Source organism: Lissotriton vulgaris, chromosome 9 (genome assembly GCF_964263255.1).
Source record: "Lissotriton vulgaris chromosome 9, aLisVul1.2, whole genome shotgun sequence".
In the NCBI taxonomy this organism is placed as follows: domain Eukaryota; kingdom Metazoa; phylum Chordata; class Amphibia; order Caudata; family Salamandridae; genus Lissotriton; species Lissotriton vulgaris.
Genome location: NC_141697.1, coordinates 420,081,347 through 420,098,825, shown reverse-complemented (window position 1 = coordinate 420,098,825; position 17,479 = coordinate 420,081,347). Strand labels below are relative to the sequence as shown.

Here is a 17,479-nt window from a genome sequence, read left to right as displayed (position 1 = left end):
TGACCAGGAGCCCAGCCCCCAGAGCCGCATGGCCTGCTCGCCAGCAGCCACCAACCGACGGCCCCCTTTTCCTCATTGGATAACATTGGGCCTTCTTACCTCTGCACCTGGCCGCCCTTGCGCCGCTGTGATTGAACTAACTGTACTCACCTGACCCTGGGGGACCCCCGAGTCCACGCCCAGAACCCTAACTTCACCAACCAAGTACTCACCTGGAAACTGGCAATTCACTTACCTGCCATTGGGTAACATTGACCCATTTTTACTAGAATTTTTTAAGTGTTTAGTTTTAAAAACTGAAAATATTCCTATAAAATCAGCCAAAGTCCGAATTCGAAAATACTCACCTGTGATCAGGAGAGAAGCCAGTACTGTACATTTCAGCCCAGTACTAAACCACAAAAATAATCCCTAGCGGGTTTACCAGTAACCTGTATTTTCTCCATAGGAACCCATTGTCTGCTTTTCTATGAAATTTCTTTTAAGTGTCTACTTTTGAAAACTGCAAATATTCTTTTAATAAACGTACAAAATACTGAAACGCAATTGCCAACCTGTTTTGAGTTAAGCCCCCAGTGCTGGCCCTAGGAGACTAGTGCTGGGTTACAAAGGTAACGCGATCGTAGTTTACCTGTAACCTGAATTTCCTCCCATTGAATAACATTGTGAAAATCACCTCGAAAAGTTTCTAAGTGTGAACTTTTAAAACAGCTTTATATTCAGGAAACTATCATTGTAACTAAAACTTTTTTTCTAATCTAGTTTCAGCTTAGACCCCAGGACTGAATCCAAGATCTAGTCCTGGCACTACCAAAGTAATACATAAAGAAATCAACTGTACTTTCCTATGAAAACCCATTGTGCTCACAGCTAGAGTGTGATTCAGAAATGTATTGCTTATTAGCTAACCTGCGATTATTGTGTGTACGAACTTATTGCTCCTCTGCAAAGTATTTACATGAGAGAACGGAGAGTAAGGTCAGTTCTGACTTTAACCTCTGTAATACCACTGGGGTTGGTGGACTCTATACACATTGTACTTCCTTCTAGTCCAGTATATGTAGAGCCACTTTCTCACACCTGGGAGGAATGATTCTTTTTAATCCTTCCATAAATGCTTTAATATTAGGCAGTCTGAATAAAGACAGATGTTGTCTATTTTGTAAGTATGCTGCAATTGATGCAAGATGTAGGCGTATAGAGGAATATGCCAAGTTACATCTTTGTAAATGTAGAAGATAAGGAATATGCTACTTACCAGTATGCATCTGTTCTTGGCATAGAGGGCTGCAGAGTGGTACATTATGAATAGATCGCCATCTGGTGTTGGGCTCAGATGATTGCACTTTGTTTTTCTCTTGGAGAGTCTTTTGTCTCTTGGTGACTCCTCCCTTGGTTGGTAGTGCGCATGGGCATCGGCTCCATCCTTAGATTGTTTTGCCATAGTAGGGTTAGATGGAGTAGTATAGTAGAATACAGATAAGAGTGCCCATGTAAGTGTATCTAAATAAGATAATGTTGGAACAGACACAGGTTTACGGGGAGGCTGGGAGGGCATGTACCACTCTGCAGCCCTCTATGCCAAGAACAGATGCATACTGGTAAGTAGCATATTCCGTTCGAGGCATATGGGCTGCAGATGGTACATTATGAATAGACTATACAGCAGTTCTCTCCCTAGCGGTGGTCGCCTGTGTCTGTTGCAACTGTCTGAAACAATGTTTTTAATACTGCTTGTCCCACTCTAGCTTGTTGTGTTGTGTGCACATCTACACAATAGTGTTTTGTGATGGTGTGCGGTGTAACCCAGGTAGCCGCTTTGCATATGTCATCTAGTGGAATGTTTCCCAGAAATGCCATAGATGCTCCTAGTTTACGTGTAGAGTGAGCTCTAGGAGGAACAGTTAATGTTCTCTTTGCCTTTAAATAGCATATTTGAATGCATTTTACAATCCATCTGGCAATGCCCGCTTTGGAGATGGGATTGCCTTTATGTGTGGGAGAAAACGCAACAAATAGCTGTTTTGTCTTTCTGAAAGTTTGTGTTCTTTCTATATAGTACAATATGGCCCTTCTAACATCCAGTGTATGTAGGGCTCTTTCAGCTACTGTTTGTGGTTTTGGAAAGAAAACCGGTAATTCCACTGACTGATTGATGTGGAATGCTGAAATAACCTTCGGTAAGAATTTTGGGTTTGTTCTAAGAACCACTTTATTTTGGTGTAGCTGCATAAATGGTTCTTGAATCGTAAAAGCCTGCAGTTCACTTACTCTTCTAAGTGACGTGATAGCTATGAGGAAGGCTACCTTCCATGTGAGGAATTGTATTTCACACCTATGCATAGGTTCAAATGGTGGCACCATTAGTCTGGTAAGCACTATGTTGAGATTCCAGACTGGGGAAGGTGGTCTTCTTGGTGGAATGACTCTTTTGAGTCCTTCCATGAAAGCTTTAATTGCTGGTACTTTAAACAGTGACAGGTGTTGCCTGTTTTGTAGGTACGCCGCTATGGCTGCGAGATGAACTCTGATAGAGGTATATGCTAGGTTACATTGCTGTAAGTGTAATAAATAGCAAATGATTTGTTTAGTGGATGCGTCCAGAGGGTTGATGTGCTTACTGTTGCAGTGTATAGCAAACCTCTTCCATTTTGCTGCATAGCATGCTCTGGTGGTAGGACGTCTTGCTTGTTTAATGATTTCCATGCATTCTGGTGGTAAATCTAAATACCCAAACTCTATGACCTCAGGAGCCAGATCGCTAGGTTCAGTTGTTTGGGATCTGGGTGCATTATTTCTCCATGGTTCTGTGTAAGATGCATGGGTAATAACCTTAGCTTTTGATGTGGTACTTGTGAGAGTTGTAGCAGCGTGGTGAACCACGGCTGTCTTGCCCACGTGGGTGCCACTAGTATCATTGTCATTGAATGTTGCTGCAGTTTCCGAACCAGTAATGGAATTAGTGGTAGAGGAGGGAACGCGTAAGCAAATCTGTTGGACCAATTTATCCACAGTGCATTGCCCTGGGACCTCTGGTGTGGGTACCTGGATGCGAATTCTTTGCATTTTGCGTTCTGATGATTTGCAAACAGATCTATCTCTGGTTGCCCCCACTTTTGGAAGAATGGCTGTAGTATTTGGTCGTGCAGCTCCCATTCGTGTACTTGTTCTGACTGTCTGCTTAGGATGTCTGCTATTTGATTTTGAACTCCTGGTAGGTGTTCCGCTAACAGGTAGATCTTTTGAGGAATGGCCCATCTCCATATGTCCTGTGCTAGTCTGGACAGTTGGAGAGAGTGTGTCCCCCCCTGTTTTTGAATATAATACATTGCAGTCATGTTGTCTGTTCTGATCAGGACTGCTTTGCCTGTTATTTGCATTTGGAAAGCTTTTAGTGCTAGAAATATTGCTAATAGTTCTAGGTAGTTGATGTGCAGTTTCTTTTGCTGCACACTCCACTTCCCTTGTACTGTGTATCTGTCCATATGCGCTCCCCATCCGGAGAGCGATGCGTCCGCTGTTATTATCACTTGTGGAATTGGCTCTAGGAACGACCGTCCCTTGGAAATGTTTTCTGTGTTCCACCACTTCAGAGAGCGATACGTCCGGTCGTTTACCAACACCAGATCTGTAATCTGACCTTGAGCCTGATTCCACTGTGTCGCTAGACACTCTTGTAGTGGGCGCATTTGTAGTCTGGCATGTGGTATTAGCAGTATGCAGGAGGACATCATGCCTAATAGTTGCATAAACACTCGTGCTGGTAGTGAGTGTTGTGGTTGAAATCTTTGTATTAACCCGACCATTGTCTGTACTCTGATTGGGTTGGGGTATGCTATTGCCCTTTCTGTGTCTACTGTAGCCCCCAGGTATTGCTGAATCTGGTTTGGTTGCAGGTGTGATTTTTTTGTAGTTCACCGTGAACCCTAGGTGGTGCAGCAATTGAATTGTCTTCTGTGTGTTGTGAAGACATTCTTCCTTTGACTTGGCCTTTATTAGCCAATCGTCCAAGTATGGGAAGACATGTATTTGTTGTCTTCTTAGGTGTGCTGCCACCACAGCTAGGCATTTTGTGAAAACTCTCGGTGCTGTTGTGACACCGAACGGAAGGACTTTGAACTGATAGTGTTGTCCTTCTAACACAAACCTTAGGTATTTTCTGTGGGCTTTGTGAATTGGGATATGAAAGTAAGCGTCTTTTAGATCCAGTGTAGAAAGAAAGTCCCCTTTCTTCAGTAAAGGGAGTACTTGTTGGAGCGTGACCATGTGGAAGTGCTCCGAATTTATGTAAGCATTGAGAGGTCTGAGGTCTAATATTGGTCTTAGGGACCCGTCCTTTTTGGGGATCAGGAAGTATAGAGAGTATACTCCTGTTCCTTGTTGATCTTTTGGGACCTTCTCTATTGCATGCTTTTGTAGAAGTGCTAGTACTTCTTCTCTTAACAATGTCAGATGATCTTGACTCATTGGACGCTGTTTGGGGGGGATGTTTGGTGGGGTAGCTGTGAGTTCTAGGCAATAACCATGTTGGATAATTTGTCTCACCCACTTGTCTGACGTGATGTTTTCCCAGACAGGTAGGAACTGTGATAGACGTCCCCCGACCGGTGTTATGTGGTCTGGGGGGAGTTCTATGAAGTCACTGTTTTGGTGTTGAGGCGTTGCGGTTGCTATTATTTCCGCGGCCTCTTCCCTTATTGTTGTTACCTCTGTAACTGCCTCTTGAATTACCTCTGGGTGATGTTGGTGTGAAAGATGTGGATTGCTGATTCGTTCCTGTGTTCTTTGAGCCCCCTCTATAGGTGGATCTACGAAAGGAACCTCTGTGTGTTGGCTGTTGCAATGCTCCCATTGACTTAGCCGTTTCCGTATCTTTCTTCATTTTTTCTAATGTCTCGTCTGTGCTTGAACCAAACAATGTCTTCTGATCAAATGGTTTGTTCAGTAGGGCTGTTTGTACTTCTTGTTTGAATCCTGAGATTCTAAGCCATGCGTGCCTTCTTAGCATGACACTAATGTTAATCGACCTTGCTGCAGTGTCTGCTGCGTCTAATGCACATTTAATGGAAGTATTGGTTATTATTTTACCTTCCTGTATCAATTGGTCTGCCTTCTTCTGATGTTCTTTTGGGAGATGTGTGAGAAGTTTCTCTAACTCATCGTAATGTGCCCTGTCGTAACGTGCGAGTAGTGCTTGTGTATTGGCTATACGCCAGCTATTCGCTGCCTGTGATGCTACTCTTTTGCCTGATGCATCTATTAACTTCGACTCTTTATCTGGTGGAGGAGCCTCTCCTGTAGATAATGAGTTTGCTCTTTTACGAGCGTTTGAGACCACCAGCGAGTCTAGAGGTACATGCCCTCTAATAAATATTGGGTCCTTTGGAGCCGCTTTGTATTTTTTATCGATTCTTGGGTTTAACACCCTGGCTCTCACTGGGTTTTCGAATATTTCCTCTGTGTGAGTAAGAAGACCCTTCAACATAGGAAGAGTACCTGATGTTCTCTGTGCATTAGGTAGAGTCTCTAGCAAGAAATCCTCTATTTGAGGTTCTGTATGCATATCTAGTTTGTGATATTTTGCTGCCCTATTAATGAGCTGCACAAAACCTGTGTTATCATCAGGTGGTGAAGGCTTTGAGGGATATAGCTCTGGGTCGTTGTCCTCATCTGACCCTACATCGTAATTTTCCCATGGATCCTCCTCATCTGGGATAGTTTCGTCATCCCCTTGAGGTTCTCCCTCCCCTAGATCACTGTCTACATCTGATTGAGGTGTAGCTGGTCTTGGTGTGGAAGGTGTAGGAATATTTTGCCTATTGTGAGGAATAGGAGAAGAGGGTGTTACTCTAGGACGAGGAGAAACAGGAGGAGTTATATTCGTCCCCATTGTTCTCTTTTTTGAAGGAAGAGGTTTATCTTCTGACTGTTCACTCTCTCTTCTTCGTGACCACTTTCCCAGTTTGTGGATCAATAAACAAGATCTTTTGTTTGGGATCTGTCTGTTGCTCCTGAATCGGTACCGAGGGTCCTGGTTCCGAGAGGTGCTTTTGTTTTCGATCGTCAGATCTTGTTGTTTTCGACACCGAATGTCTGCTCGATTCCGACTTTTTTGGTATCGAGTGTCTCTTGGGCGATAAGTCATATTTATGTTTCGACATGGAATGTTTCGATACCGAGCTCTCCTTTGTATGTAGCCTCGGTGCCGAAGTCGATGTCGCCCTTTTCTCGGATCCGACATGGTGGGAGTCCGAGTGTTTCGGTTTCAGTTTCGGTTTCGTTGCCGGGCCCGAGGGCGGGCGTCGGAAACTTTTTTCAGCGGTTTGACCGGGCCCGAGGGCGGGGTCGTTACCGCACGGGGTCGGTTTTTCGGTAAGGGGACGTCGTCACTCACGGTTTGTTGCTCGATGAGTTCTTCAACCTCCGACTGGTCCCCTTCCGACCCCGACTGGTCCTCTTCTTCCTCGATTTGTTCGTCTCCGAACAGCTCCGGGATCGCTTCCGCCTGCATTCTGGAAACCTCGTGTCTTCGAGCTCGACGATTTCTAATCGTTAGCTTGGAGGAGAATGCTGCGCAGGCTTCGCAGTCCCTGGATTCGTGTTCAGGCGATAGACAGAGGTTGCACACCAAGTGTAGGTCCTTGTGTGGGAACTTAGCACCACACGTTGGACATTTTTTGAATGGAGTCCTTTCCATGGACTCCGGGCTTGACTGCGTCGAGAAAGGCCTCCTGTTCTTCGACGTAGATCCAAGTTTTTCTCTTCTATTTTAAATTTGTAACGCGTCGGAATGGAAATGAACACGTTCGAATAACAATACCGTCGAATTGGAAAGGGAATACGCGCCGAAAATCACTTTTTTCTGAAGTTGATCTGGAGCGTCTCGATCTTCATCCGAACCCGATGGCGGAAAAAACAATCTAAGGATGGAGCCGATGCCCATGCGCACTACCAACCAAGGGAGGAGTCACCAAGAGACAAAAGACTCTCCAAGAGAAAAACAAAGTGCAATCATCCGAGCCCAACACCAGATGGCGATCTATTCATAATGTACCATCTGCAGCCCATATGCCTCGAACATTATATTTTGGATGGAAGCATCTAGATGATCAATTTGGTTATTGTTGCAGTAATTGGCAAATCTTTTCCATTTAGCAGCATAGCAAGCTCTAGTAGTAGGTCTTCTTGCTTCTTTAAGGATATTCATACAGTCTGGTGGTAGGTTAAGGTAACCAAACACACTTCAGGAGCCAGATCGCCAGATTCAGTTGGCTTGGATTTGGGTGTCTGATTTCTCCATAGTTCTGCGTTAGCATGGATGGTGTCAGACGTAGTTTTTGGTGTGGAACTACGGATAGTTCTAGCAGTGTTGTGTACCACGGTTGGCGTGCCCATGTGGGAGCTACTAAAATCATTTTGAGTGACTGTTGTCGTAGCTTGCGCATTATTCGTGGTATTAGTGGTAGAGGTGGAAAAGCATATGCAACTCTGCCTGACCAGAACATCCATATCGCATTGTCCTATGACAGCGGGTGTGGAAACCTGGCGGCGAAGGTTGGGCATTTTGCGTTTGTGTGTGGCGAACAGATCTATGTCTGGATGACCCCACTTGAGAAAGAATGGTAGGAGAACTTGAGGATGTAGTTCCCATTCGTGAATCTGTTGTGTCTGTCGACTTAACAGATCGGCTATCTGATTGTGAACTCCTGGAAGGTGTTCTGCTAACAGATATACGTTTTGTGGAATGGCCCATCTCAAAATGTTCTGTTCAAGCTAGGACAGTTGTATAGAGTGAGTCCCCCTGTTTTTGTATATAGTACATGGCTGTCATGTTGTCCATCCGGATTAAGACAGCTTTGTTTTGTACTTGTAAAGTTTTGAGCGCTAGGAATATTGCTAGCAGCTCCAGGTGGTTGATATGGTGTGCTTTTTGTTGAGTGGTCCATTGTCCTCGAGTTGTATGATGTAAGAGATGGGCTCCCCATCCTGTGAGATGAGTCTGCTGTAAGTACTATCTGTGGAAAAGGTTCAAGGAACTGCCACCCTTTTGTCAAGTTTTTGGTGTTCCACCACTGCAGAGAGCGGTGTGTGCGGCTGTCCACCAACACCAGGTCTGTCAGTTGTCCTTGAACCTGGTTCCACTGTTGTGCTAGACATTCTTGTAACGGACACATTTGCAGTCTTGCATATGGTACAATAAAAATGCAAGGTATCATGCCTATCAGTCTCATGAACACACTGGCTGGGAGAGAGTGTTGATGCTGAAATTTTGTGACTAAGGCTTGAATGCTCTGTATCCTTGCTGGGCTGGGATACGCTAGAGCTGAAGACATGTTTATTGTAGCCCCTAGATACTGATGTACATGCGAGGGCTGCAGATGCGACTTGGTGTAGTTGATTGTGAACCCTAAGTCGTGCAATGTTTGAATTGTCCGAGATGTGCGTTGGCTTTTATGAGACAAACATCTAGATATGGGAAGACATGTATATGTTGTCTTCTGAGATGTGCTGCTACTACTGCTAGGCACTTTGTGAACACTCTTGGTGCAGTTTTGACCCCGAATGGAAGGACTTTAAACTGATAATGCTGTCCTTCCAGTACAAACCTCAGATACTTCCTGTGAGAAGGATGTATAGGAATGTGGAAGTAGGCGTCCTTTAGATCTAGTGTTGCAAGGAAGTTGCCTTGTTGCAACAATGAGAGCACTTGTTGTAAAGTGATCATATGAAAATGATCTGAGTGTATATAGCGATTGAGGGGCCCGAGGTCGAGAATTGGTCTTAGTGTCCCGTCCTTTTTGGGTATTAGGAAATAAAGAGAGTAAATCCCAGTTCCTTGATGTTGTAAAGGAACCATTTCTATTGGTTTTTTTTCAAGAAGTGATAGAACTTCTTGTTTGAGCAACATAAGATGTTCTGTAGACATTGGACGCTGCTTGGGTGGTATGTGTGGAGGGTTAGCTGTAAGTTCGAGGTAGTAGCCATACTGGATAATTTGTCTTACCCACTTGTCTGCTGTGATGGAATTCCAGACAGGTAGGAACTGTGTTAGTCTGCCCCCCACAGGAGTGGAATGCTGTTGGGGGAGCAGAGGAAAGTCACTGTTTTGTGGTGGAAGAGGTTAGATTATTGTTATTCCCTCGACCTCTTCCCTTATTGTTGTTGCCTCTATAGCCTCCTCTAAAATATCCTTTACTGGAGGATGTTTGTGTATTGGATTTAAAGGAAGCTGCATTGTCTGATCTAGCTTGGTTGGAGCCTCCTCTATAGAAGGAGCGACGAAAGGAGCCTCTAGCTTGAGTGGATTGAAGAGCATCCATAGATTTGGCTGTATCGGTGTCCTTCATTTTCTCCAGTGTTGCGTCTACCTCTGGTCCAAACAGTTGTTGGTTGAAAGGCGGATTTCAGATGGTAGTTTGCACTTCCTGCTTAAATCCTGAAATGCGTAGCCATGCATGACGTTTATGTAGGACACTATTGTTTATAGCTCTAGATACAGTGTCTGCTCCATCAAGTGCACACTTGATTGAAGCATTTGAAATTAACTTGCCTTCTTGTATAAGGTTGTCTGATTGCGCTTTATACTGATCAGGTAGATGTTGTAATAGTGTTTCTAACTGATCTTAGTGAGCCCTGTCATATCTTGCAAGGAGGGCTTCTGTGTTAGCTATACGCCATGTATTGCTAGCCTGAGCAGCTATCCTTTTGCCTGAAACATCTATCACATTAGAATCTTTATCAGGAGGTGGTGTTTCACCTGATGTCTGTGAATGTGCTCTTTTACTGGCATTTGACACGACTAGGGAATCTAAGGGTAGTTGTCCTTTAATGTAGGCAGGATCCCCAGGAGCAGGCCTGTACTTCTTTTCTATTCTTGGGTTTAGAATCCTAGCACGTACAGGATCATTAAATACTTCTGGAGCATGTTTAATGACCCCTTTAATCATAGGCAGAATTTGAACTGACTTTTGTGATTGCTCAAAAGTATCTAATAAAAAGTCTTCTTCTGCCTCATCTGAATGCATGGTGACCCCATGGTAGATGGCAGCCCTATTAAGTAAATGTCCAAAACCAATAATGTCTTCTGTGGGAGAAGGTTTGGATGGATGTGTGTGTGGGTCAGGAATATCTGGCACATCCTGTGGGCTTTGGTACTCCCAGTATGGATATCACTAGGGTAAGGAAAAGGCTCATCTGTGTCTATGTCAGGGTTTGACTTTCGTGGCGCCTACCTCTTGCAGTTCAACCCCGAACTACAATACCCGGAAGACTTTCTGGGAGGAAACAGGGGAACCTTTTATATTCACAAAGCAACGCAGTGGCGTTGTATGTGATTCTGGATTTTGCCGGTTTCTGGAGCTGCTGTTTCTTGGTCGCTACGCTGGTTTCCACGTATGGGATTTCCTTTTCCTGTGTGGTGTAGTGGATACATGACCAGTCTTTTGGATCAATGTAGATCTTTTGTATAGGATCAGGTTGGAAAAGGCCTTCTCCTTGCCTGGCTGCACCAATTTTTTTGGTTCCGGGCGTGGTTGTTGCTGGTCTTTAGCCTTAGGAGCTGTGATAGGGTCCTTTGGCATAGTTTTTGGCACAGAAGGTATTGTCTCCGGAGTCTAAGGCTGTTTCGAGGGCTTGCGCGCATCGGAATAAGGCCTTGTAGGTCTGGTACCAAAGATATTGGCTTCGGAGTGGAAGCTGGTTTAGTCGGCTTCGAGGCGTCTGAAGCAGGCTTCATAGTTTTGTCCCTAGAAGTCGACTGTTTCGGAACCGGGGCTTCTTTCGGTTTCGGTGCAGAGAGGGCTGGTGGGATCGGCACGTGCGGTTTGCTCGGATCGAGCTACCGGAAGGCTTGAGTATTTTCTTTGGAGCCGGACTCTATGGCTGGGCTTTTGAAGTGTTTTTTCGGTCGCGACTGGATCCTGGAGACAGTGTTGCCTTCGATTTAGGTGCTGGGTATGGCCCAGGGGCAGTAGTACTCACGCGTTGACCAGATGGTATGGAGTCATCTGCCCCAGATACAATTTTGAGATCGTCTGAATCTTCTTCTGGAACGAGCGGAGCTTCTTCGTCGAAGATATCCACCGGTTCCGTAGCTGATCTCTGCATGTCGTGTTCTCCGAAGCCCTCCGAAGTCGAATCGTCTTTTTTTGATTGAAAGGATGCACAGGCTCTACAACTGGACTCGAGTTCTGGCGATAAGCACAGGTTACAGACCTCGTGATGGTCCCTGTGTGGAAACTTTGCTCTACACTCGGGGCATCTTTTGAATGGCGTCCTTTCCATGAGTTGTAGGCCTCACAGTGTGGATAGGCCCAACGGCCCGCGTCGACGACCAGAATTGAGCAGATGAAGTTGAGTCGATGTCTGTTGATATCGGAGGTTGTTTGTAAAGTTTTTTTGCGTCAAACTACCATTAAAGGTAGATTTCGAACCGAAGTGGAAAAGTTACATCAGAACCCAGTGGCGGGAAAAAAAACAATCTAAGGATGGAGCCGATGCCCATGAGCACTTTCGTCCAAAGGAGGAGTCAACTATCTTGTGACTACAAAGACTTCTTCCAAGACGACAACAACATGCAATCATCTGAGTCCAACACCAGGTGGCGATCTAATGCTCAGTGTGAGATCTGCAGCTCATATGCCTCGAACATTCTGTTATTGATCTCGGTGTTGTCGGATTGTGCTGGGTCCATACATCTTCCTGTATTAACACACGTACAGGCGTGTGTTGTCTCAACAGCTGCAGTGATATTGCACAGACAAACTGAGAGTGCAACACTGAAGATACTATGGAAAGCCTTCACGTCGTAGGCTTGCGTGTGGTGACTAGCGATGTCATTGCTGTCAATAGTGACTCCGTCGACAATGGCAAAAAGTTGATGCACTGTCTTCGTCAATAACTTTGATGTCACTGACTACTCTCCCCCCCCCCATTTTTTGCAATTGTCTTCCTCAGGATATCCCTTGATGGGAAGCCTTTGTGGAGGAAGGTACAACAGTTACAGTGGAAACAGAGGCATCACTGGAGGTATTGTCACTTTTTCCGCTCTACCTTTTAAAGTTCTTTTTGACACTATTTTTGCAAAATGTGCCCTTCTTGACTGAATGAAGCTAGTAGACAGACCACGCAGACTTTGCGAATTTCTACTGCAACTTTGTTCCTTCCACAAGGGCATCACATTAAAAGTGACAGCACTGAGTTAAGTCACAAAAACGTTTTGAGAAGTTTTGATAAAGGAAAATAGGGGTGAAGCCACCTGAAGTGTTCTAGGATCCCAATCAAACAAGCCAGAAAAAGGACCTGACTAAGAAGCAACTGCCAGTACAAAGCATCACGCCAATCCCTGGACTCTTAAAGGGGAAGGTGCTGTTTTAACTTTTAATGCAATACTATCCGGCTGCTCCTTTCCTCTCTAATTAAATCGGTTAAGCAGCAGGGTGCATTTGTCGGGATTGCAAAGGTTTTGGAAAGACAATGTAAACTGATTTATATATCAAATAGTCCAGATATTTTAGAGCAATTTACCAGCATAGGTCTGGAGGGGATTTCAATGTATATACTGGATATTAGTTTTTCAGGGTGCTCCAACTTAGTGGGAATTATCTTACAGTTTTTATCAATGAAAAACTATGACACAAGTGTTAGTTACCAGGGATGCAAGAGAATCCTACCTCTGGGAGCCTGTAGTCATCTAATCCACCTTCAAGTTTCTCTTTCAGAGCACTGTTGGTTTGCTTGATATTCTGAATCTAAAGAACATACAATGTTGCACACATCATAAACTGAAACACCTACTATATGATCTGATTACATGTTAGCCTTATGAATAAAAAATTGATTGATTTCACTGGTCATGTTCTTATTAAAGGCACATTAAAAGCAATACAAATACACATAGTTCACCAAATTAAAATCTAGTAAATCACTCAAACTTCATTACTAAGAAAATACCTTAACTTTGACCTCACCTTCTTATTTATCATGATTCAAATATGACATGCAGCAGGATTGTTTGTTAAAAAGCACCTCAAAACAAATATTTATAAAAATATGACAGCAACACTCATTATTAACCCGCAACAATAGTTAAGCTTCACATTCTTCTAGAGCCATTACTTTGCACAGACCCCCCAGGATATAGCGGCATGGATTAGCAAATTTAGCGGCACAAAAATGGAAATTTAGCGGCAATTTTGCGGCATTTTATGTGCATCCATCCATTTGCAGGGGGACCCATTATTTTGCATTATGCCACTGGGTCACAATGATCCAGTGTAGAACAACAGTACTGGATAGAAAGGATAGAAATCACTCCAGGCTTCCTGCAGTGCGAGCACCCGGTGTTGCCCAGCACTGCAACGCAGTGATGTCTGCCTTGTGGTGTTTGATATTGGGCGAGGGGGGCAGGGGAGTCGTTGCGTTGTCACGGCCGGAGGTGTGAGGAAGATGGGAGGAGAGGGGAGGGGGTTAATGGCGGTGCTACAAGTGACGCTGAGGCACTTTAGGGCTGATTACAAGGTCTTTAGCAAACAGCACTTGCTCTCAATCGGGTCCCATTAAATTAATGGGACCCGATTGAGAGCAAGTGCTGTTTGCATGACATGACGCCCGGCAGCTTCCTCCTGCTGTGCCCCTCGCTTTGCTTGCACCATCCGAGAACCCCAGGATTAAGGCAAGCAAACATGCGAGCAAAGTACCCACAGCAGAGAAAGAGCCGAGGCCCTGCATGTGAGTGCGGGAGGGGGTCAGGGAGCTGAGGCCACAACATCCTGGCGACGAGACCTGCAGGGAGCGGAGAGATAAGCACCGCGCATCCCCGGCGGGACGAGCCGGGCCGGGCAGTGATGGAGACCGTCCATGCAAACTGAATTAGAAGAGGGCCGCGAGAAATGTCTAGAGAAGGGATAAGAAGTTTACTAACTCCGGGAGTCTGAAGCAGACAGGTGCTCAGAGATGGAAATCTGCAGGAGAGGTTAGAGCAGCAGAAAGAACTGCCGTCGCTGGATAACAGATGCGCCAGGCGCTTATCTGCAGCGCCGGCAGGGAATGCTCATATCAGACTCCCCAGGATATAGCGGCTTTTGTAAAAATGCCGCTCGATTTTTACAAAAGTGCCGATTTCGTGGCAAACCGCGATATCCTGGAGGGTCTGTTTGCCTTATTCTGTCATCCAGTGGCTGAATCCATACCTAGTCCTGTATTAACTTACATTTTTCCACTTTGGGTGTCAACTATTGGAAGAGTGACCCTGAGTCGTCCTCACATTGAGCTTAACCCACAATGTTACTGTCTGTGTAGTCATAGTCACAATATTCAGATTCCATAAGGACCCTCTTCCTACTTTATCCTTAGTAAGTATATATATATATATATATATAATTCTACGAATTTGGTAAAAGTTCGAGCGTTATGTAATGCGGCGTCCCGTGAGCCGCTAGCAGCACCCGTTCAAGAGTGAGCAGTCCTACGCGGGAGTGGAGCGTTTTCCGACTGGAGTCACGCTGCGCACCATCGCGACCGCTGAGGCAGAGATTCAACACTTCCGGATCAGACTACACCGCAAGGAGAGTGCTGGAGTTCTCTGGGGCCCCTGACGGGAGACGCCTTTTCCGGTGAGCCTTCAAATTTACATACTTATGTAACGAACAGCGGGTTATAGCGATAGATCGACAAAGGAGGGGGACGAGTACGAGGAAGCAGGGGAACCGCACTGCGAGTCGCTACGATAACAGTGCAACTTTTAAAGGAACAGCATGTTTTCGGACAATGAACGAAACACTGCAGCCAAAGACCTGTTCAGACAGCGAACAACGCCCTCTGAAGTAGCAATTACACCAACAGCAGCACCACAGAGCAACAAGCTACAGGAGATGCTCACAAAGCTGGAGAGGCTCCATGAACGCGAAGTGCGCAAGTGGTGGGAAGCGACGAGTTTAACTAACTATGTGGACGAGCAGAGAGTTCCAAGAGGCTTAAGGGTCCACACTGTGCCCTATTATGAACACCCAGATCCTCAGCTCCTAACTGACTGGTTCGAGCACACAGCATCCTACTGTGAAGGCACCCTCAAGATTCTAGTCAAATACGCCTGGAGTGATAGGGAGAAGGTGATGGCTGAAATCAAGCAAGTTGGGGAAGAGCTGGAAAAGGAGACTAATCCGGGGCAAAAGACACTGATATCACAGATGAGGGATCAAATGAAGTCAAGGCTCATTAAATATGAGCAGAAGATACGGCTGCGCAAACAAGAAAAATAAGAGCGCAATGCCAACGACTACCTGACAGGCCGGGTACTTACTTACGCTAAAAAGTACGACACTCCGCCGTAAGGCTCTCCAAAAGGGGACAGGGGCAAGCTGTGGTACCAGTATTACACCAAAGACAGAGACCATTACCTCGGAGTCTGATGTCACCGAAAATGAATCCGGGGATTTACAACCAGTGCCAGGCGGTTTAGGAAAACAAAACACCGCCCACACTATACAAGGTGCTCGACCTAAAAGAACCCCTTTTCAGGAGGAATTCGAGGTCCTCAGAAAATCCTGGCTACGCGACGGGAAGAACAAACCGCCGGATGCAGATGCGACCACAGGGGGATCAAGAGGACAAGGAGTCAAGGAGGGCAGGTGGCGGGAAGAGGAGGCAGAGGAAGTGCAAGAACCTCCCGCTGGTCCAACCGCAACACAAACAAGAAACAATAGGCGGTGATGGAGGCCCTGGACCCTCGGCCAACCTAACAGTGATTAATCTGACTGAGAAGGAGTTGACCGATGTGGAAAAAGAAGTGCTAAGCCTGGGCCTCATGTTTTGTCCCACCAATGATCTGGAGTACACGCAAACTAGAATAGATCTGTTCCGCTTTACTAGGAAGCTTAAACTCAACAAACACTTTAAACTACGCCCCCACTTCAAAGAACGTGATAAAAAGCGAGCGAGAATGACGGCAACAGATACCCTCAGTAGCAGAGATCTGCCAGCAATCAGAACAGGAACATGACATTAGTCATTTGAATATAGTACAATGCGCAATCCTACAAGGATTAGAGCAAGAGAGGGATGAGAGTAAGTTTAAACCTACCTCAACGTTTGTGCCACAATCGCCCTGGGACGCTGTGGATGTTTTCACTGAAGCCATGAAGAATGATCTCAAGCAATATAGGAAAGCGGACCACTCAGATACAAAGCATAACATCACTGACTGCCAGCTAATGGCATTGATGAACCTGACGAACGAGAAAACCCTTGTGATCAAGCCCTCCGACAAGGGGGGGAATGTGGTCATAATGGGTAGAGAACAATATAAAAAAAAAAGCACTGAGGCAACTTGCAGACGAAAAATTCTACATGAAATGTACAACTGCTACATACCAACAAAGTATCACAGAATATGAGAAATTAATTCAGAAGTGGTACAGCCTCCAGATGCTGGGGAAAGACGAGCATCTCTTCTTAAGGAACAGTAACTCGATGATACCCACCTTCTATCATCTCCCTAAGCTACATAAAAACATTGACTGTCCCCCTGGCCGCCCCATAATTTCATCCATTGGCAGCTTGACAGAGAACATGTCACGTTTTGTGGACAATATTTTGTTCCCTTTGGTGGAAAAACTAGAATCATACATACAAGACACCATTTCTAATCAAAATACAGGAACTAGTATGGAGCCCACGATATCCGTTGATGGTGCTGGACATTACCAGCTTATATACTTGTATAGAACATGGGCATGGCCTGGAGGCAATCAGACACTCCCTAGAACAGCGTCAGATAAGATTTGCCAAACACAATGAAATGATTGTTGAATTCAAGCAATTTTGTCTAACACAACATCTTTCTTTTTGATGACCAACAATACATCCAAAGGTATGGCACGGCGATGGGCACCTGCTTCGATCCCAGCTACGCAAACTTGTTTTTTTGGCTGGTGGGAGGAGCGGGTGCCCAGGAGCTGTACAGTTGGACAAGAAACAGGGGAGGTAGTATGCTGGCTTCGTTACATAGACGATCCATTTATCGTATGGAACGGTGAGATAAGCACATCGGAAGAATACATCAGGGCACTTAACACCAATGAACTAAATCTGCATTTCTCAGGTTCAATTAGTCTGGTGGCAGTGGACTATTTGGATCTGAGGGTGTTTGTCGAGGGGGACCAGCTGCATACTGCCCTCTATAGGAAAGAAACTGCTGGCAATTCTACACTCTTTGCCAGCAGCAGTCATCTTCCCCAGCTCATAAAAAGCATTCCTTACGGAGAACTTTTGAGGCTCCGGAGGAATTGTTCCAGGGATTCAGATTTTGAGGCGGCTGCCTCTGAGTGTTTGGCACGCTTTTCTATCAGAGGCTATGGTGAGAAACTTCTCAATAAAACCTTGAAGAAGGTTAGAGGGATACAGAGGGCAACACTATTAACCACAAGAACCTAAGGCGTTGGCAGAGTCAAAACGGGTGCGGTCAGTGAAGGGAACGGGTGCA

The 17,479-nt window shown here is 45.4% G+C and overlaps 1 protein-coding gene across 1 annotated transcript in view; it reads right to left on the bottom strand.

Annotated features, from left to right (window-relative positions):
* Positions 1 to 17,479, bottom strand: part of RCOR1 (REST corepressor 1) — a 745,358-nt gene that overhangs the window by 304,089 nt on the left and 423,790 nt on the right. The window contains exon 11 of the mRNA XM_086937837.1: positions 12,672 to 12,749. Within this exon, the coding sequence (XP_086793963.1) occupies positions 12,672 to 12,749 (78 nt within the window). The remainder of the gene's footprint in view (positions 1 to 12,671; positions 12,750 to 17,479) is intronic.